The sequence below is a fragment of the Neolamprologus brichardi genome, chromosome 9, assembly GCF_056152115.1.
Source record: "Neolamprologus brichardi isolate AB-2024 chromosome 9, ASM5615211v1, whole genome shotgun sequence".
In the NCBI taxonomy this organism is placed as follows: Eukaryota; Metazoa; Chordata; class Actinopteri; order Cichliformes; family Cichlidae; genus Neolamprologus; species Neolamprologus brichardi.
The window spans coordinates 18,524,842-18,548,344 of NC_142112.1; the positions used below are offsets into that span (position 1 = coordinate 18,524,842).

The window sequence follows — 23,503 nt, forward strand, 5'->3', positions numbered from 1 at the left end:
AAGAAAGGACAGAGATGGGGCCCACACATCCTGTTGGAAAGTAAAAGAGAAAACGACAGATTGCCTCTGTGTTAGCGGGGTTTGGACGCCAGGCTTATGTGTTCTTTTGAGCTTAGGTCAGCGCTTATTAAAGAAATACATATTTCTCATTATCAGATTTCTCTTGCTCTGTTTTCCACCACCCTCAGTCTCGAGAGACGGCAAGAACATTAAAGTACCTGAAAGGGATCAGCGTTAAAAATGGCTATTGGATGGTGACAGTCAGTAGTAGCAGCAGAGCTACTACTCCAAGCCCCCGCAGCCATGTGACAGTGATGTGATCTAGTTTAAACAACAGCTGTTTGTGATTCCAAGGGAAATTAGGAGCAAGATTCCCCTTGAGATGACAGTGGCTCACTACTCCAGTTATCTAAATGAGGTGTCTCCACATCTCAGGCACGCTCACCTTGTAAAAACACACCACCTTCTTCTCCGCTGCCTCTGATGTGTGGAGCTGTTACATCACTTCTGAGTCTGCTTTTCTCTTTTCTCCCTCTCTTGTGGATCATAACACAAACTATCCAACTTATTTTCTTTTCTTACTCATTTGCTACCCCTTTCTTTCGCTTCCTTGAGTTCACTTCTTATCGTGTGTCATCTTCTCGTAATGTCCCCGAAGGTTTCATGAATGTCACCTGTTGCTGGGAATGTGTGTGCTTGTGGACATAAAGCTATCTTCCTGCCTACCTCAGTGCTGTATTGAAATGATTAGTGAGCCATTTTTTATGATGCCTGCCTGCTTTCTGAGCGTGTGAAAACTTGTACAGGACTTAGACCGAGCTCCCCTCCATCCCCCAACCCTCCCCTCCAGCTATCCCTGCCTCGTCCCATAAAAAATGATGCAACGCAACTGAATTACAAAGGCTGAGATAATCTGTAAATTAAGCAGCATTGAGCCCCCTATAAATTCCTTTTTAATGTAAGTCTGCTGTTTTTGTCACATTTAACCCTTCTGTGAATGTTTTTTTCTAGCAAGAGGATTTGTAATGTTGAAAATCAACACTTACATGTTAACTAAACTCTGATATGACTGCTATGACTGAAAATCTTACATATATTGAAAAAGGAGGGAGAGTCAACCTTGAAAGGCTTTATATCCTTGAACAAGTGTCTAAATGCCCTTTCAGGCTTGCAACAGCCAATGACCATCACACCAGTTTAATTTTAGTGGTAAAAATGTGAATGTTGCTGCATATATGTAAGCTGCATGTCCGGGATGTAAATCTTCCATTGAACCATATCCCAGGCCCAATTCATGCTCTCTTAGATTGAGATTTGGTGACTGGGGAGCTCATTTGTGCACAGTGATTTCATTGTCATGTTTAGGAAACCAGTTTGAGATGATCTGAGCTTTATTACTTTTTATTCATCAGGAGATGGAGATACTGTGGTCATAAAGGGATGGGCATGGTCAGCAGCAGTACTTGAGTAGGCTGTGGTGGTCAAATGATGATCAGTTCATACTAAAGGACCCCAAGGATGCCAAGAAGGCATCCCCACACCATCACATCACTAGCCTGAACCTTTGGTACAAGTTATGATGAATTCATGTTGTTTGACCCTACCATCCGAATGTCACAGGAGAAATTGAGACTCGCCAGACTGGGCAGCATTTTTCTACTTTGGTAACACTGTGCAAATTCTAAGTTTATAATACTGTATTATAAACTTAGTTTCTGGCATAAACTGACAGGAGTGGTCTGCTGCTGTTGCCCATCTCCTAAAAGGTCCAACATGTTTTGCATTCAGTGATGCACTTATCATTTTGAATCAGTCCATTCTCCTCAGTTTTCTTGATTCTCTTAAACAACATATATAAATTCACCTTTAAATTTGTAGTTCTCAATTGAAAAAAAAACAATGGGTGATGGGAATTACATATGGCTTTGTAAACCATTTGTTTTCCATCTTATATCTGTATTTCTAAGAGAAAAACACACACATGGATTCCAAATTTAACTGGCTTTAACCCTGAAGTACCACCACGGCTACACTGCTTCTGGGAAACCCAGAATTTCTGCTAGCCCATGAAACCCTAGCCTCCCTTTTCCCCCTCACGTGTCTTTAACCAGGTCGTATTGTTTCTGCTCTGTGTCAAGTTGTTGTACCAGCCAACACATGGGTGTGCTTAATTAAAGTTATATAGCCTCTATAAATGGAGTTGCCATGATGGATAAGGAACCTTTATAGGAACTTAAAAAATTAAACAGTTTCTTTGAAGTGTGAACCACTTATAGCCATAAAAGTTGTTGAGTCACACACATTTGAATGATATTTTTACTTTTTCCATAAAACACCTGGGTTTGATGTCAAACTTTATAGTTCTGGTAGAAGTATTAATTGGTTATTTTAAAAAGATTATATTGGCCAACTTAAAAGTTTTATAAACTGAAAAGCACATTGGCAGCATATGTATGTGTCTTGATGTATGGGAATGGGACAAGGTGCAACACATTGCTATAATACAAGCATTGCCCTAAATTCTTTCGATTTATAAACTTGAGCTTAAGGGAAGAAGCTGTAAAACCCAAATTCTTTTTCTGTGCGGGACAACATCTCTCATTTTACTTTCTTGTTAAAGTATTGTGTCAGCAGTGCACATCAGAATTACAAAGCTGAGAATTATGAAACACATTAGTTGAAATCTTATTCATAAAGTAATTAATCCAGTTTCTAAGGTTTCTCTTTATGCAGATGATGCCATTATGTTAATTCTGCGCTTAGTTCACTATACTTAAAAGTCCATGACAGCACATAAGAAATAAAAATATTCGATGTACACTAAAATACATTTAAAAGACAGATTACGAGACAGTTTGGGAAAATAAAATCTGTGGTAGCCTTTCACTGAGCTGTGATTCTCGCCGTCTTAGAGCTAAAGGCTTTGTTGTCAAGTTCTAGCCACAAAAATAACTTCTCACACCAGACTGCACATTGGCCACCAGTAGTCCCACAAATATGCACTCATTCATCAAATCAATGCATTCCCCTCCCATTTCACCGAGATCTCCTCCAGCAGAGAACAGCAGAGCCCAGCACAGCAGCAAACTAGACATGTCTGTTGGAGACTTCACAATGGTTCAGCAAGCAAACATACTTCCCTTAAGGCCCTTGGGACAAACACAGCATCAAGCAGAGGCACTCTATGAGTGGTTGCTGTGGTCTTTTTTCCTTGTGTGTGTGCTTTCCAATGTGTATTGTGTGTTATGAGTGTGTTCTTGAACTGTTCTACCTGTATGTTTCACCATCATCAGATTATTCTCCAAATAACAGCGTTTTCATTATTCCTTACTGTCTTAAGCTCAGTTTTAGGTTAAATTAAAATATTTTTGCTTGATTTGTTTTCCATCTCTTGAGATCTCAGTGTATGTCAATTATGTAATACAGTGCAGCAAAAGCACATTTACTGGAATAAAGCAACAACCACTAGCTAAGGGAAAATGGCATCATAACAGAGTTTGATGAGTGAAGAGAATCCATCTTTGGGCTGCCTTGCATGCATAAATATGACTGAAATTGCGGAGAATTAAATGAAACAGATGAAAGTTTGGTGAAATAAAATAATGCCAAATGGCCATAACTGGCTATGGCCACTGGCCACTTGGTTATGGCGTTCCATCTTGCATCTTGCACCCAGCTGTTATGGGCTGTCTTAGGGGCATCTTTGCACAGCATGCACCTGGGGTCTTGCCTGGTGTGGTTAGACCCCAGCCTCTATCGATCTTGTGCTGAGAGCTTGTTCCTGTGCTGTGCTGCCTCCGTGTTGCCTTTCAGTCCAGCTTTGTCCATCCACCAGTAGGATTCTGGATGTTAGCCACTTCTTGCATCTGCTGGGAATACATACCGTACCATCTCAGGGTGCTGGATTTGGGGTGAAATCCTCCATGCATCGTCAGGAGCTTCCTGGTCTTGTTGTCAGTGAGGGTGTAGGTGTTAATTGTCTCGATCGTGTTCATTTCATTCAGCTGACTCCTCAGGACTTGCCTTTCCCTCTGCAGGTATTTGGTAGTTATGGGTGTCCTAGCAGCCTCTTCGTGGTTCCCATTCGTCTGTGGGATTCCCAGGTACTTGTAGCTGTCCCCGATTTCTGCAATGTTATATACATGTATATGACTTTTTTATTGAGTCAGCAGAACACTGACAGCTTTTACACGCTATACAATGCAACACTCTGTGACCCTGCTCTATGTGGTCTACGACATTGTGGCTGAGCTGCTGTGGTTGCAGTGATGGATTCCTATTACAGTACAATGCTCAAATTTAGAGATCATTAGAAAAAAGAACTTCTTTTAGAATTTTTTGTAAGTATAGACTGCATGACTAGGTGCTTAATTTTATACACCTGTGGCAACTGGACTGAAAGCACCTGACTTTAATGGTCAAGAGGTGTGGCCCAGTGCTTTTTTCCATATAGTGTGTGTAGGTTTGTAACTTTTTTAGCCTTTGCTGATTTTAAACTACCAACTCCTATGTGCATTAGTTATCTTCTCTTGGTGATAACTAATCAGTAATGATGTAATACTCTGTAGCTCTCTAGCTTACAGAAGGGAAGAGAAGCAGACTTAATTTTGGGCACACTGTTGGAAATATTAAATATGAAATATTAAACAAACAAATCAAATCAATGAGTTAATTTAATGGGATGTCATTTTGGCAAAGCAACAGTGGGGTTTTTTGTGTGTTTTTAAATCCTGTATATGTTTTTCAGTGACACATTCAACTATCTACAGGTTGTCATGAATCACTGAGTAAGTGGGGTGGGGGGTCCACCCAGGTTAGCACACCGCACTGGGCCTGTCAGAAAAAGTGGGAAGGGTTCACATTCTTCACCTCCCCCAGAATGGCACCTTCCAAAGCGGATCCCCTGTCTACCCATTCCCCAGGCCCCAGATAAGAAGCTCATCCGTCATCCACTGGGGCTGCATTAAATTTTAACTCTGGTTACCGAGTGTGGCCATTCAAACTTTTATCTCAAACCTTCTTTATCTTCTTTTCATTAAGTTCTCAAGCACTAATAGCCCTGCGAGTCTCCGCCGGGGTAAGGATGATGTTCTGAATAATGAAAGCTCATTATTTCTCTACAGAATGCTTGTTAATTCAAATGATGATATTAAAACTATAGTAGCCCTCAGCAGTCGGGTGATTTCTAGCATACTTTATCATGTATCAATATATACTCTGTTTGTCAAAACTGCCCCAAGCCTGGGCTGACATTCTCCTCCCGAGGAGTGGAGTGCTTCAGCAGGCCTGAAATACTCTACGGTGACAACTGGCAGAGTTTGTGCCTTTAGGAAAGTAAGGGAAGGAGGGATGAAGGCAGTGATGGGGAGACAGATGAAACCGTCATTGTGCTCCCATGTCTGTTCGACATTTTTCAATCATGCACACACGAATACCCCACACCACACCCCACCCCAGCTCACCCCCCCCAACCCCATCCCGCACACTCCCACATGCACGAATACACTCACATCTGTCACCCTCATCTGTCTTACCCGATATGTGCACATGTGAGCAGACATTTGCGCATATTCTCATAAGTTCATATGAAAACACATTCACACACAGCCGTGCATTCACAGTCACATGCACGTGGACACCCAAGGCCATTAACCTTTGAATATACCACTCTATCGTTTTATCTCCAAGACATGACTTGTGCCCGTGGATGTAAGTATATAATTGTGAATGAATTTTGAGATTATTTTTCATCATCATTCCTTCCATGCCATGAACAGTAGCCGCATCATTAAGTGCAGCTGTTACGGTCTGAGACATGATTGTTTGTTCATCTGTCAATCCGCCATCAGATTAGATTAATATGACAGCGAGATGAAAACGAGATCGAAACAATATTCAATTCCCTGCCTTTAGAGGTGTTTTCTGTGGCATTATTAGGTTAAATTAAGTTGTAACATGCAACAACATATAATATGTGATTTAATGTGCATTTGCCTTACTCTACTTTTCCCTTATATTTTATTGAGGTTAAAATATCACTCTCAAAACCCCTTTGTTGTCTTTGTTGTAGATGGCCTGTGTTTTTAGGCAGTGCCGTACTAGAAAGCAAGCGATCAAATACGATGAAAAAAAAAATGAATGAGTCAAGTGTTGAAATTTCACTAAGGATCTTACTGTTCTAAATATAATCAGTCTTATTCCATTACCTGAAGCGCAGCATTTATGCTTTGGCATCTCTCAAAAAAAATTCCAGTGGTTCTTTCCTTGAAATTCATATCTTGGGGGTGAAAGTGATGACAATATGTTTCAAACAGTGTGGAGGGCATATTTATTTTGGGTTCCTCGAGAGCACAAAACCTGAGAAAGAGGGTGGAGAGTGGAGGATTCAAAAAGGGCCTTAGGTGCCATAGATGACACACTTTGATAGGTGTGCTCCTGGACACGCCTTGTTAACAGCAGATGCAAGCAAAATTATCAAATTACATTTCTGCATTGCATGTTTGTGTGTGCAGCTCGTATGCGTACAGATGCACCCTGTGCCTTTGGATTTGTGTGCAGCCACATTTGTGTTCATATACCTCGTGGGTATATGAAGGGAAAAAATCAGAAGCTTGGCTCTCACACGGAAACACACAAAATAACAACGAGCCACACTGGCCCGACTGGTTAGTTTGCTCTGCTGTAACTTACATTACACCCCCCCTCCTCCAGCTGACCCATTATCTGTAAGCTTTGCTCTAGGCGTCAGGTTTCATAAGGGAGAGCCTCCAGCACAATGTCACTAAGCCACAGGGCCTAGGGCCCTAAGCACAACACACATTTATGTTAATCTCTGAATACACGCTCCCAGTAGCTAAAACTTGCCTTCAACTTAACGCAAGGGAGAGTAGGTGAAAAGCAACAAGAGGGAATTTTTGCAAGGTTAACTTGGAGCTGTGGGTTGCAGGTGGATATTGACTATGTGGGAGTGGGGGAACAGGTGAAAGGTTTGTGGTCAGAGTTGATAAATTTCAGGTTAAATGATGGTTAAAATGGCATCTGTTTCTGCTAGATATATAGAGGAGGGGAATATGAAGCACTTGATTACAGCTGCTTCAAACAGACAGTTTGCATACCTGCTGTAGCTTTATTTTTAATTTACTACTTTCAGATTGAGAATGGATAAGTAAATGTTTGTTTTACTAAAAGATCTACTAAAAGAATCTAACTGCTATATTGGTTTTTTTTTCTACCTCCAATAGCAATACTGCTAGTCGTTTTAAACATTGTACATAAAGTACACCTGTCTCTTATATATGTTGAGTGAGTATTCTTGTGTCGTTCTTTTTTTTGTCTCGCTTTTTGCCCCTGAACTTTTCCTTGAAAGGCTTTTAAAAGAGCATAGTGAGTACTGAGAGAGTGGCAGGCAGCCAAGGACAGTGGACCTGGGGGGTAGACAGCATTAGTCGAGAATTAGACACACTCACGCTCAGGCTGGCACACTGGCCATCAGTACTGCTACATCGGTCCTTGGTTAGTCCGCAGTTTGCCTCTGTGTGTGTGTGTGTGTGTGTGTGTGTGTGTGTGTGTGTGTGTGTGTGAGAATAAGTAAATGCTGCCAGTTGCCGGTAGTGTTTCAGTGTTCCCAATATCTCAACCAGTCCCAACAAGCAAAACCCACTGAGGCACTAAACTCACAGCATCACTATGATGCAGCTTTCTGTGGATGTCTGGGTCGAGAAATGTTACTTTAGATCAGCAGACGTCTTGCTGATTTGTGATCCTGAGAACTGTTTTTATGATGTGACTTGTTCTATCCTTATATTAAAATGAGTAATTAGAGACCTTCTAACATTAGCTATGTATTATAATATCTGGTTGTTGGAATGCTAAAAAAAAAAGCCACCCACTTGACATACTTCATGCTCATGCTTCATCTAATATTATCTCTGAAGTCATGCAGGTAACATGTTGAGTTGCTCAACTGTCACAAGGATTTACACACCCTCGAACACATTTGAACTTGTTTAACTTTTTGCACAGGCTTGTCTTGATTATATATCACATTATACAGTATCAGTAAATACAGTGGGAACTGTCAGCTATGGCTAGGAGATGAATGTGTAGTTGTGGTCATAAGTTTAAATACATTCATCAGAATGCCTAATTTTATGGTAAATTTGGGCTGGGAAAAAGAACAGCTTAAAGGAATCATCCAAAGTCCAAATTAATATTCACACCCATGATGTTTATATGTAAACTCTAAATCTGTTAGATTTATGTGAATATTGACATTCTGCTCCCTTATGCTGGATCACACTTTTTATCTGCACCGTGGATAATACAGTCATCAGTTTTTTAACTGTTATTTGCAGTGTTTAAATTATATTTCCAGTGGCTCATAATCTGGTTTGAAAACCTATTGTGTACCTCATCCCCCATTTCTCCTTCTCTTTCTCCCTGTCTTCTCTCCTCCATATAGCATACAGTGTGAGTGAAGCAGTGTGGAAACTGTTGTCCTACCTGATAATGGATTTGGTGGCCCCCCTGCAGGCATGAACCATTGGCACATACTGAATACCACTATGAGATCAATGGGAGAACGAGAGGACAGAAAAGGGGGACGTTAGGGGGGGAGGAAGAGAAAGAAGATGAAGAAGGGATGGGGCGGATAAAAACAGAAATCCCATGGTTTCTCCTGTTTGCGAGTGGGGTAGGGTAAAGCCACAGCTGTAATCTGTTGTCAAGAGACAAGGCCCCTGTAATGTTTTCCATCAGCAAGTGGATTATGTGCAGGGGAATTGTAATTTACACCAGCTTCACTTTTATGCGTCACTCAGCTTAAAAGTTAATAGCATTTAGCTCAACAATAGCCCAGCCACATCGAACCCAGTCTGCAGCATAAAAATCTACAAGTGAGGTGCCATTGACGCACAGTTGCCTCGAACCCTAAACAATAGGGTTTTCCCACTGAGCTAATTAGCTGACGCCTGCCTATCTCACACCACACATGTCCATTGTTGCTGTCACTGTACGAATCTCTATCCGACTGTACTGCTACAGGCTTTTGTTTGCCCAGGTTCTTTTCAATAATCCTGTGTAACGCCTGCATGTTTTGTCTTAAGGTTGTGAGTCCTGAAGTGACATGGCCAGACACGGCTTCATAGACAGTGTTTGATTTCTCGTCAGTTCCTCCATTTTGCCCTTTGTCTCCAAGGAATTATAGGCATTAAGAGATAAAACCCCATGTTCACAACTCAAGTTATTGAAAATAACCTTCAAGAATAACACAGATTCATAATTTAAATAAGACTGTGGCATATCTTAAAGCCACGTCTGAAAGATTATCTTAAAAACAGCTTTGTTTGAATTTAAACAGAGAGCTATACAGTATATACTCAGTGTTTCTATTTGACCCAGACAAGATTTAGGTCAGCCTATTAAAAATAGCGACAATTTAGAGGGCAAGTCTGTTATTTTGAACATCCAGTACTTTGTGTCAGACTACTGGCTGGGAAAATTAGTCATGATATTGTTAAAACACAGTAATTTCCAACATGGGCTGACCTCTTGAGTTGCAGCAAGAGACTGCAGAGAGAAAGTGAGGAGTGAGAAAGGCAAAGCCTACCTCAGATATTTTCCCAAACCGTTTTGCCCTTGGGGAAGACAGGTGTGATGTTGCGAGATGTCCTCTGTTCTCTCCAGGAGCACTTGAGAGGAGGGTGTTGGGATTTAGAAATGAAATAAGGGTGTGGGGAGTTAAGATATACAGATAATCTGACAATGAGTTATGCATTTGAGAGTGTGTGAAAACAGCTGCTTTTAGCAAGCTACAGTACCAAAGCAGGTGGCAGACTCACCCTGTCAATCATTATGAAAGGGCACTGCGACCTGCAGTTCCTTTGCAAAAATGTCTCTATACCATTAAACCAGGTGCCCACCAATAGTGTTTAGACAACTTTAAATGAGGTGCTTATGAGACCTGGAGGAAGATAAATACCCCATTTTTGCCAGTGACATTAACCAACATAAACAGTGGCTTTGCTACTCGGGTCTAATAAAGTATATCAGAAGCTCCCCCATATTATAATGTCATGCAAGGACAGTGATAGAAAAAGCTATTATACCATTTATTAGTTACCTGCAGCATGTAATTTGGTGTGACTGCAGTGTAAGAAGTGCTCTTTGTGTATAAAGCACAAAACCCTGGTTCTGGATATTCGGATTCACATTCTCACCCCCGTGTGTGTGTGTGGAGGACCAAAACTGCCAGTGTTAAAAATTTGAAAAAGGAAGGAAATAATAGACAGACATATTGATTATTTGTGTTATATTTACACATTTACAAATAAAGAAAACATACATATATACAGAAATATAAGCCACAATTACTCATTTTGATGAAATACAGGGAATTCAGTTCAATTCAGATTTATTTGTATAACAATCATCTCAAGGCTCTATATATTGTAAGGTAAAAATCCTACTGGAGATTACCACAACAATCAGATGACCTCCTATGAACAAGCACTTAGCAATGGTGGGAAGGAAAAACTCAATTTTAACAGGATGAAATGTCGGGCAGAACCAGACTCAGGGAGGGGCAGCCATCTGCACTGAATGGTTGGGAAGTGAGGGAAAAGAAAAAGACAAGAGAGAGCAAAGACTAAGAAAAAATAAAAAAATGACACGATGAAGTTTTATGTAAAGCACAGGGAGTGAAAATAGGGGAGTGGAGAAGTTCAGAGTATGACAAGAAGTCCCGGAGCAGGCTGAGCCTATAGCAGCATAACTAAAGGATGATTCAGGGTTACCTGATCCAGCCCGAACTATTAACTTTATCAATAACAAAAGTTTTAAGTTTAATCCTAAAAGTAGAGAAAGTGTCTTTCCCCAAAATCCAAAATGGGAGCTGGCTCCACAGGAGAGGGGCCTGATAGCTGAAGGCTCAGACTCCCATTCTACTTTAAGAAACTTTGGGACACACAATTAAGCCTGCAGTTAAGAGTGTAGAGCTCTATTAGGATGAAGTTATTGGATAATGAGGTTTTAGATATGACAGGTCCTGATTATTCAAGATTTTTATGTGAGCAGCAAGATTTTACATTCAATTCAAGAGAAGCAGTAAAAGAAAAATATGGGTTCTCCCTTTGGTCACATTTGGTCACACACACTTGCATTTTGGATCAACTGGAGAGTTTTTAGGGAGTTCTTAGGATACCCTGATAATAATGAATCACAACAGTCCAGCCTAGAAGTAATAAATGCATGAACTAGTTTTTCAGCATCACTGAGATATAATGTTTCTCATTTTAGATAAACTGCACAAATCAAAGAAAGCAGTCCTATACATTTGTTTAGTGTGTGTAGTGAAGGATCAAAACTGACTCTCACAGTGTTGCTGGAGGCCAAGGTGATGTCATTTAGACTATGTGGTTAGATCTCATGTTTCTAAGATTTTTATGGCCCAGTAATAATTTCAGCCTTACTTAAATTAAAAACTTAGAGGTCATCCAGGCCTTTATGTCTTTGCAACATTGCCTAAAGTAACTAATTCTTGTGTGTCATCTGGGTTCATGAATAAATACAGAAAGGTATCATCTGCACAGCAATAACAATGCACACTTTACCTTTTAATAATATTGCCCAAGGGAAGGATGTGTAATGGAAAAAGCATTGGTCCCAGAAAAGAACCCAGTGGAACTCCATAATTAACCTTAATTGGTGAAAAAGACCCCCTCGCAATTTACAAGCATCAAGTTCATATGATACAAACCACTGCAGCACACTTCCTTTAATACCAATAATTGTATTGTAGTCTCGTATGTAATAAAATGTTATCCTCAACAATATTGAATGTTGTAGACTTTTTAATGATTTATAGGAAGAAATTATTTAAGTTTGTTTGTAAAGATCAACAGTAGAGGACGAGTACATATCAGCAGGACATCAACAGAGGGAGCGGTGCTTGATTGGTAATTGTATTAGTTGGGTGGTACATGTGAGCACCCAGAGAAAGGTGCAGCATGTGAGTGGTGTAAACAATAGGTTATATTTGCAGGCAACAGACAAGAACCAGCTATACTGAGATGCAAACTGGTAAAGCCCTCTATGCTTCCAAACTAAGTTACGCTCAGGAGTCCAGATCTAACTGCCAGGTGTTGACCGTTGACAGTTTAATAAGAGGCACAAGAATGTAAAACAAATGTTTAATGATAAAGGCAGATAAGAAGTTAGTAAAACTTAGTAAATACAGGACCTGCTGCCAGACTAACAGAACACCAACAGATGCAACTTTGTATAAATCTTTTACCAATTAGTATAAAGTAAACTATACATTCCTTATATGTCTTTCTGTGTTCTTGTTATTCACCAGTCTGTGACTGCCTTACTTTGATTATTAAAGATGCATCAAGCTGTAGCTTCGATGTTCCCTCACAGGGGTACTTTTAAAAGATTAGAGCCATTAATGCAACTTCTGTTCTTTTCTGTTATTTGTTAGAAAATCACATTCATTAGTGTTTGATGGAATCTACTGGATTACTCAACCTCCAACAAATGAATAGCAACTTTTGCTAAATGGCACGCAAACAAATTTACCTAGAAGCTAACAAAGGTCTTGCCTCCTATGAGCAAACATGTTTGTGTTCTTTATTTGTTGCTTTTTGTATATTTCTATTTATTCATTTTTATTTCAATTTATGTATATTTTATATAAAGAGTATTGTCCCCACTAAAACTGTGGTGCTTTTAAAATCTATTGTTGGTGTTTCAGCCAAAAACATCTGAACTTAGTCAAAAGTAACTAAAAGAAAATCGTTCTCAGTTTCTAATTGAGACACAAACTTTTGTAGTTGTTGCATATTAAATATGAAATAGTTACAAACATGCTATCTCTTTGTGTAAATGGACATGGCATGGATTGCAGATTCTTTTTTTGTTTGTTTTTAATTCCAAATTTGAATCTTATGTATTTAAACTGCGAGCATATTTTATACACATTTGGACTCTTTTGACTTTAGACACAGAAAAAAGTAATTGTGAAGTAATCACTCTAGATGACTCTACATGATCTTTTCCTAAGCCTAAATATAAACACCTGCATAAAAATATAAAATATAAATATAATGTGGACATAAATCAGTATAAACAATGTGGCGTTTCATGAACAAGAAAAAAGAAAAAATGGGCTGCTGGAAGTCAATTTTCCAAACTGATCAAATTGTATGAGTAATTCGCAAATGGCTGTGATAATGTGTTATAATTTCACTGGATTGGAAAAGTGCCACTCTTCTAAAAATTGCAGTGGACCCAACATCTGCATTGATTTGAATTTCATTTGATGCAATCTGAAATCAATAAAATAGCACCAAAACATCAACTTTTGATATTGCCATGGCTACCATAGTTTTGAATTCCCAGCATGCACTGCAACACAGAAGCAGCACGCTAAAATGCGCGGCACTTTTAAGATCTGCTACTTTAATGGCAAAACAGGTAAAGGCTCCACCAGTTTTATTAGCTTGACTTCCCTCTCCTGCCACACCCAGAGCCTAATATGTTCTAAAGGTATATGAGGCGGATAAGTGCAGTGTTGAATAAGTAAAACTCCATTTCAGTACTCTGCTCTATTATTAATACCGAGCAGGCTGATCTTTGATTAAGCTACTCAAGTGTTCTTCCTGTGTGGGATTTTGATTAAGACTGGGCTGTGTCTTAGAGCAGAAGAAAATGGCGGCTCCTTTCTCTCCATTCAAATTTATACTTTGTACATTTGTGGTGATGTCAGTGCATCTGCGCTTCTCCTCCAGATCATAAACGCCTCCATCTGCCATTTCTCTGTGACTCATTTACCCTTCAACGCGGTGAATGTTAATCAAACAGATCATTTGTCAACCATTCATCATTTGTCACCTTACCAAGAACTTCACAGTGAAACCTTTTATCTAAAACAATTGCAAATGCTTCCAGTCAGTGGACTTGGGTTACTTTAATATGAGTTTTGACATGAAGGGGACAGTTCCCTGTTTCATTTCTTTGGTCTTTTTGGAATGCATTTTAATTATGAAGTGACAGCTTAATAGACACCATTGCATAACTGAATTGATGTGGCGTGTCACACGTTTGTCAACATTTAGTTAAACGCAGGACCACCAGAGAGCTTCATGTATGCCACGATCAGCAAACTAAAGTAAGCAGTTTCCTGTTTTCCAGCGCCTGGGAAAGAGATGTATCATCAAAGGATCTTAAACCACACCTTGTTTGAAAGTACATCTGCAATGCATGTCACTCGTTTGACTGGAAAACTGAAAAGCTAAGTCAAACACTTCAGTTTGTAAGCAATCAAACTTCTTAAAGATCCATGCGTAGATAAGGTAAAACAGTATATCTGTGCCTGAGGATAAACTGTTTCCTTAACTCGTGTTACTTGTTATTTTCTTTGGCAGGAAAGTGAAAACTCAAGCAATGTGCTGCATGTATGCTACTGATGATCACAGTAAAAAAAATGCAGAAAGTTTTAAAGTGTTATTATCCTAAAGTATAAAAACACTGTGCGTTACTTACTGTGTGCGTAAGTCGGGGGGGGGGGGGGGGGGGGGGGGGGGGGGGGGGGGGTCCTATTCCTCTGCGGGGCAACCTGCATATGGCCAATAAAGCATTCATTCATTCAAAGTAAAAAAACAAACAAATAAATATTCAAAAAAGAAGTTATAGGTCTGCAGCTTGAACTGTAACTCATTGATCTGTAAATATATTTTATATCCATGTCTCATATTTTTCTTCAGAAAGTAAGATGCGAGCAGTGTTTTTTCTTCATTTCTAATGTCAACATCTCTCAACATTCATTGCTGCAGCATTCATTGTTGTTGTTGCATTGTTATAACATGTTTGTAACACTGAGCCACCTGATCAGTCCCTCTTCGTGCATTGCATGCAATATATACATCAATACACACACACACACACACCGGCGCACACGCGCATACGTGCAAACTCACACACAATACTGCACAATTGGCGACTGATGTCAGTTGTCTTCCAAAGTCTATTTCTCTTCCTTGAGGTGCTTTGAACAACATCTCAGTGTGCTCTCCTTCTATCCTTTTGCGCGCAGTTTTCCCATGATCCTTTTATGAACACCTCCTCATGCAAAGCTTTCTTCTCCACTTCGGGCTACTTCTGTTCCATTATGCATGGTGGCGGGATTAAAACTGTAGACGTGATGGCTTCCCCCTTTCAGCGTCACGTGCAGGCGCTGGGCGACCAATGGTGTGCAAGTGTGGCACGCAACAGGGCGCCCCGCTTGGCCACCCACACATCTAGAGGAGCGGGGTGCATGTGTGAGGAGCACGGTATCAAACGGGGAACATCTGTGGCCACTGGGCTGTGGAGACCGGGGACAATGGTGGCCCCGGGGCAGTCGTGGAGCCCTGGACCGTGCCGCAAAGGCTAGACACGGGCTAGGGAGCCAGCAGTCCACACACACACACACGCATAAACACACACACACACACCCCAAAGGGTGGGATCCCATGCATACACACATATAACATTGCAGCAGCAAACAAATAAAGCTGGTGCAAGGCACACACACACACACACACACACACAGACAAGGGGCCAAAACAAGTTTGATCTAATCTGTAGAATATTGGGAAGAAACTAAACTGATCTAGTTTGCCAGTTAGGCATAACGTCATGTAAAATAGCCTTTCAACCAATTCAGTTATAGGAAGCATAGCTCACATGACTTTAGACTGAGGTTTGAAGGGGGAGAATAAGCTTTGGCCACTTTTTCACATGTTTTTCTTGTGTTTGCCGTCCGACTGTTGTTATTTTAATTCAAAAAGTGTTATGTAAATCCGTTAAATCTTTCCTGAGTCACTCATTGCTATGCTACAGTAAATGCAGAGAGGTAAGTGATTCTCTATAAGCTCCCCGCAGAGACACATCAGTGCCGTTTATTCTTACAAGCAGAGATGATAACGCAAGCGCGCACACACATATTAATGCCGCGACGCACACACACACAAACAGTCACACACCATTTGAATAACATATTCCACAGCTGCCGCAGCTCTCAATCGCCTCCCATGTGGCTTTTGTGTGTTGACATGTGTGAAAAGTGTGGGCATGGAAACATACACAGATGCACATGGACACAGACACACACAGCAGATCTCCTTATTCGCTGTGATGTTACCTTGTACAAAAAGCCCGCTCCACCCTGTCATGTTGTCGTATCCCATGTCTAAAATCAAATGCCCACTGACGTGAAATATGACATGAGACTGTGTATGTGTGTCTCTGTATGTGTGGACCCAGGTGCAAAGACCTCCCCATTAGGGATGTGTAGGCTGGTGGTGCTCCATCTCACTATATCAGGTCCCCAGTGTGTATACACACACTTGCACACACCTGCGTAACACCAACAGTAGCTGCAGTTGGGTCATGAGTGACACTGAGTGGAGTGCTTTTCAGGGCCTGCGTTATGTGGAAATGTTATTTGCTTAAAGCTTCTTTAGCTGTGGGAAAATAGTTGTTTTCTTCCTTCCTTTGATGCCAATGTTCTGCATGTTTGAGGCATCACAATGCAGATTCAAAGGTTTACCAGGGTTATTTAGAGTTATTTAAATATCCAGTTGTGAGGTTGCAGGCAATCATTTAATAAAGTCGATCGTTTAATAGCAAATCTATGATATGCAAGCTTAAAATGATTATCTTTCATTATGTCACCCAAAGAGATTTGTGCTATCAATCATATGGATGTCACGCTCCTCACATGGTGGAGACCCTACCGTGGAAGATACTTCTCCCCAAGACATACGGCTTTGCAGTTTCACTGTCTGATTAACTTGTAATTCACCTCTGTGCGTCTTCTTTTTCTCACGCTTTAAATGAGTGAATCCTCTCACCACTCAGAGCCATGTACCACCGCAGTTTGACAAGATGATTCATTTCACTTGGAGACAACAGCGCTGTCTGCGAGTCGTGCATTTGCACATCCTGTTTGAGTTTTAAATTTCACACACCATCTGTAATCACAAAGACACATGCAAACACACACCTAATCAGAGATGCACAAATATATTTTTTCAGACTCAAACACACACCCTTTTCACACACAGCAGCGATCTTAGGAGGGTTTTTTTCCACCTTTTTTTGACAAGTGATTCCTTCCTGTATCAGTTGGCCTCTGGATAGGAATAATTAGCAAGATAACCCTGGGAAGAGAACCACAATCATGAATCTGAGAAAGCTTTGACTGCTGGTCAAGAAAGAAAAATGTCAGTCAGCAGTGGAAAAAAAATGCAAGCTGTATTAAAAAAAATTTTTTTTTCGTTTTCACTTTGTGGGGGGATTCTTAAAAAACTCTGGAACTTCCAGTGTATTCCTGTGCTACCTTTTCTTGTTTTTCCATTTTTCCCTGTCTATTTGTGTACATGTACTGGGTGTGGCGTCTTCCTATTTGCCACCTGAACCACAGCACACCTCTACACCATCATCCAATCAGCCCCTGTAGTTGTGATATTTCTGCTTTCCAGATCCCTCTATCACCTCGATCCAAGTCCTTTTTCTACTGTTAACTTTTCTCTCTATCACTCTGCGTTACACTCAAAAGTTTCTACTCGCTACAAGCAGCTTTTACAATCAACACTTGCTTTTTGCCCAAATCAGAACAGAAATATTTACATGAGAAACATTTTGACAAAAACTATAAATCACAAAAAACACAATTATCTGCATTATAGAGACTGCTTCAAACCCAACAACTCACTTCTGAAATTCTTTTGGTCTTTTTGATATGTAGCATATGTAATTAATCAATCTGTGTTGTAATACCAAAGCTATTGAACTTTTAATAAAAGGCCTTTTGAGGACATTTTTGCTAATATAAATATTTAGATAAAGGAAGTGATTTTGTAAAGTTGTAGTCTTACATTTGTTCAACAGATGAGATATAAATGATCACAAATGACAAATGACAAGCTTGTTAAAGCCACAGCATTGGGGAGACCTCTAACTTTAGCCATGCAGTCACTCAATGATTTTAATTGCAACGGCTAATCTGCACAGTGCTGGATCTTAAGAATTTACCTTATTTATTTCACTTGTTTGTTAAAGTCACCATTTCCGATAGTCTGTGTCTGAGACTCGGCATTAGGACACAAGAGGAGGGGTTTCATTTTGTTCAGGACTTGCTTCACAATACAAAGCAAGGCTAGATAAAGGTGGAAAGTGTGGAAATGTTTTTAAGGTATATAACGGGATTAGTAAAATGTTGATGGATAAAACAATGTAAAATGTATTAAGTCATACACTTCAGAAAGAAAATGTGAAGCCTTAGGGAAAAGCTTGCTGCTACTCTGTAGTAAATAACACACAACGTGTGGACAGGAAGTGCCATTTTATTTAACCAAGGCTTAGAAGTGATTGACGTTTGACCAGTGCCATGTCTCCATTGCCTTGTCCCCACATTAATCCCACTTACTTGAACAAAATGCAATTCTGATCTGTTCATTTATGCTGTCATTCAGTCTGCAGCACCAATATTTCATACATTTGAAGTATAACAACAACAAAATGTCATTTTACTGCACTTTTTTGAGATTTTATAATACGTGCTTCACCTGGAGAGTGACAGACTGTGATGGATCGACTTACCGATGTGCACACATATAAACGTACACACACAGAGGGAGAACAACTTGAGGAGAGACAAGGAGAGAGGGCATAAGAGGTGTAAATGGAGAGTGAAAGACGGAGAAAGAGAGAGAGAGAAGGAGGGATAGAAAGAAAGAATTGAGTGAGAGGGGTTTGATATTTCTGTGGCCGTACACTTGTAAGCTCAAGCAGTTTCTTCCCTCCAAGGGACAGGTTCCGTTAAGTAGCTCTCCAGTGCCTACAGTTTAGAAAAGGACCCAGGCAATACTGGACTAATTTAATCAAAGGTTACAGGCCCAGCATAGAAACACAATATTATGGCGATTGTACAGAAAAAAGGAAGGTGGGGGGATGTGTCATTTCACCAGGCAAGGCTTAGACCTGCTACTTTATCTCAACAGTGTGAAAGCTAAGTCCCCCAACAGTCTCCAACTACTGGCACTAACACACATTTCCATTTTAGCTAGCGGGCTCAAGAGGTTGATATTGTATGACTGGCTGGCCAGCAAGATGAGTGACTGAGTCCCGTGGCTAGAAGAGTGGAAGGTTGTCTTTCTTTATAAATTGTATAAAGGGGTCTATTAGAAGTTTTAAAATATAAATAGTGCCTCCGTTTACCCCAAAACTTGTCTATAAAACTCATTTTATAATTGACATTAGATGGTGACCAGTGGGAAAACGTAAAAATTTGTTCTTAGTCCACTCAAGAAAATTCTGATGGATTTTTGGTCAGTGGGAAATCATTTGTTTTACTCTTATGGAAATACTGGCAAGGTGTGCGTTGTGTATAACCTGTTTAACCGACTCCCTGACTGTATCACTGCATAATAAACACAAGGGTAAATTCTGTCAATCATCATTCTTAGGACTGCATGTTTGGGTTTACATACCTACTACATATCTGTGTATCCTGTGAGTGTTTTCTATTTGTGTGTGATCATAATGCATGTCTGTACATATAGTTAAGTGTTTGCACTAGGGAGGGATTTTATAGATTTTACAAAAATGCTCCTCCTGCGAGATCTGGCATGAGCTCCAGCCCCCTGTGGATGGATGGATGAATTTACAAGGCTCTGCTTACCAGGGTTTTAATAGTTTTGCAATTTTCATTAGTTTTTATTCTTATTTAGTTTTGACTTCAGATTTTCAATTTTATATCAGTTTTAATTAGTTTTTACCAATTGTTTGCTAGTTTAGTTTAGTTTTTATTTTTTGAAAATCCTTAGTTTCAGTTTAGTCTTGATTAGTTTCAGTTATAGTTTTAGTTGTGTTTGCAATAATTAAGTGTAACAAAATCCCAGTTTCATCATATCAGTCATTCTGCTCATCCTTGGGTATGTTGCTATTCCAGCTACCATACTGCACCCTGGACAGGTCGCCTGTCTGTCGCAGGGCTAACACGCAGAGACAGACAACTCACATTCCCACCTATGGGTTCTTTAAATAAATAAATAAATAAATAAAGGCAGATGAACAACCATTGATACCAGGCAACTATAAAATGTATATCTTGGCCCCAATGAGACTATTAACTCTCGCAGCACCGGGTGTTCGTAATTTTGGTTCAAGTGAATTGATAAACTGTTTGAAGGCAATTGACTCACACAGTTATGTAGATATCCCCGTCCTGTTGTCTCGGGATGCATCACGCTGCCTTGCCTGGGGTTAGCTTCTGTTTTCTGGGGATGAGGGTTGAGTGTGCTCCCTTACCTTCTCAAGGTAAGCTAGGTTAGCCTTCTTGTGTGAGCTTTTCAAGTGCACTTTAAGGTTTGTGGGATTTTTTTCCCTTTAGAAATGTCCCTCATAATTTGTCTCTTTCCACTACAAGACACTTGCTTTATCCAAAACACAGTCATATTCAAAGTAATCCCAAATTGGACTCTGGCTCCCGACTTTTCCTGACATGATTCTGCGCGTGGACGGAGCAGCAACACAGACGACTCGACTAACGTACTTGCCACCTGCTGGCATAATGAGACAGCAAGAAAAATATCTGAAAACCAAACTTCATTTTCACCCTTGACTATTGTATGACACGCACACATCAATGAAAACTAAACACATTTTTGCTATAAATTCAGTTAATTTTAGTTAGTTTTGTGAACAGTCATTATAGTTTTAGTTAGTTTTCCTTTTTTTGTTTTTATTTTTATTTCCGTTAACGAAAATGTTTTTTCACTTCTAGTTTTCGTTATTTCGTTAGTTTTCGTTAACAATAATAACCTTGCTGCTTACAATGCTAAATATCAAAAAGATCTGCAGTGATACTGAATCATAAATTCATAACAACAAACTTACAATAATGGACCTGTGTGATGGAGCGACAGCTGGTTTGTATTACAGATTGTGCCCCATCCACAGTGGTAATTAATGCAGTTAGTCTATTTTGAGCTTAGACGTTAGAGCAGTAACAGCAGACATGGACAGGGAGAGTGAAGTACGCCATGTTGTCTTTTCATGTGCAAATAAGATTGTGAGAAAATGTTTTTTCTCACAATCTCAGAAAAGGCTCCAAAGAAGCTATTACAGCGTGAGAGAAATGCAAAACAACACAGTTTACACACAGACTGATTTCCAAATAGATGGGGGAGATGTGAATGACCAGAGCTTTGGCCTTGCTTCACAGTGAAGGGGTGGGTGGGGGCTTGGTTAGAGGTGGAGGTGGTGTCAGGGCTTGAGTTTATCAAAAAAGAAATCAGCTCACCAGCTCTCTGGGTGCAGAAAGGCGCATCTCGTCGGCTTTCATGGACCAAAATTGCTTTCACCTGCGTTCCCTGGGGCAACGCACAAAACACAGGCCTCAGCCGGCCTGCTAGTCACACATACTCATGCATGGGCACACACGAAAACATATAGATGAAGAAACATTTCTATTCTTTCTATCTTTCATGCCTGACTACAACAGAATCATATTAACTAGCCATGCAAATATACCAAACACGCAGCTTTATGTGGGAACGTAATGTCAGCGAAAGTCACAATTAGCAAAGACATTTATAGTCCCTTTGTTTCTGCATGTGTGTGTGTGCTTGTGTGAAAGTCTGATAGCTATTCTGAAATAGTCTGAAAACTGCGTTCAGTTGATCTTCCAGGAGGTGGAAAAATGATGTCAAAAAGGCAAATCTGTATTTACCGGCAGACAGGTATCCTTGACTTGACAGCTATACAGTCATTATCTGCCTGTCATGTGTCGCCCGAGGGCCACCCTGCCTTCTCCCAAAGCTCACGGTTCCCATGCATCAGACGCAGCCCTATTAGCTTACCTGTTTCCAATTCAAAGGCCATCGTGAACCAAAAAGACGCCAGAAGGACAAAACAAGGTGTCATATTTATGAATGTGTCAGCACGGGCCCTCCTGAAACCCAGCGCACACCTTGAGCAATGAGCCTGACAACTCAACAGGGGCTTTTTCCAGTCAAGAGAAATGATACCTTCAAAAACCACTGGCGGGATGAAACCAGAATCTGTGCCGCAACAGCGGCGACACGGGGGGGGAAAGCACTCGTAAATCGCATTGGTGTTATTCAGCCCAATTAGGGGAAACTCAACCTGTTACACTGAATAAAAGGGAGCGAATATCAGATGTGGGATAATGACGGGATGAGTTTTAGAAGTCGAACAGGAGACAAGTGGAGGCTGGGGTTAGTGGCAGTGATCATTACCTCAGCGTTCACTGCTCAGGTGTGTTTTCAGGAGTGTGTGTGTGTGTACATGGTAGGAAGGTGACATCTCTTAAGCATATCCAGGTGCAGGCTCTGCACTACACTTTCTGCATTTGCACTGTGGGTAAATGACTGGGTAATTGCTCCCAATTTACTTATCCGGTTGCAGGTAAAACCTTATGTTTTGCCAGGCGATCATTGTTAGATATTCTTAGTTTACCTTTTTAGGTGGTAATGGGTTTGCATTGCCTGCTTGTTGCCATATCATTTGCAGAAGAGACTAACTGTTGCAGTTTATATTTATGTATCTGTGTGGATAAAATGTCCTCTGTCCTATACTATGACCTACTTACCCGAGTGTCAGAGAAGGACGGATGGAGAAAAGACAACAAATGAAAAAAGGGGTAAGTAGCACAGAAGGACGGAAAAGAAGACAGAGATGCACAAATGCAACCTCTCCCAACCATCAAGAACAATCAAGTGTTACCATTCATTTCCATTTATGTGTTAAGTGTCACATATGTTTAAATTTCATGTTTCCTGCGGTCGTATTTTTTTGGTTTGTAGAAATCTTTATCAAAACTACAGATGGGTAGGCCTATGATATTAATCTTCTTCTTTTTTTTCCTGAAGTTCTTTGCTGGCACCATCCGCCATCCTGAGAGCCAAAAGCATTACAGCCAGATCAATACAAACTGGTAGCTCAGAATTTATATCATCAGCAGTGCCATTGATCTCTATCAACTGTTAAGTTTCTGGGGCAAAAATAGGGCAGCTGTTTCTCGGTGCTTGTGGATTTCTTTTGAGCAAACACAGTGATGCACAGACATTTAATGACTATGCAGGGGTAGAAACTTTATACATCACTGTGTTTCATTTGATAGCAAAACATACTTTATCTACCCACATGCAGCTTTGTGGAAAGCAAGAATAATGTTTGTTCTGAGGGACATGTGGGTAGTCTGCTTGTCTTAGTAGCTGTAGCCTACCCACTCGGCATAGATACTAAATGTAGATCTATTTGTTTTACCATAAGATGTTAAAACGACATCCGGAATTTAAGCACTTCCTGGGTTTACTATGGAACAGAAAATGAGATTGTTCTTACTCCTGAGATACACCGTTTACTTACTTTACTGTATTTAAGACAGTAGCAATCTACTGGTCAAAGTGTCAGATATTTGTAAATTTTGCCC

The 23,503-nt window shown here is 40.3% G+C and overlaps 1 protein-coding gene across 1 annotated transcript in view; it reads right to left on the reverse strand.

Moving 5' to 3' along the window:
• The window catches only part of ofcc1 (orofacial cleft 1 candidate 1), a 136,580-nt gene extending 114,650 nt beyond the window's left edge, over window positions 1-21,930 (reverse strand). The window contains exons 1-2 of the mRNA XM_087845507.1: window positions 21,909-21,930; window positions 3,884-4,126 (exon numbers count right to left, since the gene is read on the reverse strand). Of these exons, the coding sequence (XP_087701633.1) occupies window positions 3,884-4,126; window positions 21,909-21,930 (265 nt within the window). The remainder of the gene's footprint in view (window positions 1-3,883; window positions 4,127-21,908) is intronic.
• Window positions 21,931-23,503: the final 1,573 nt, after the last annotated feature.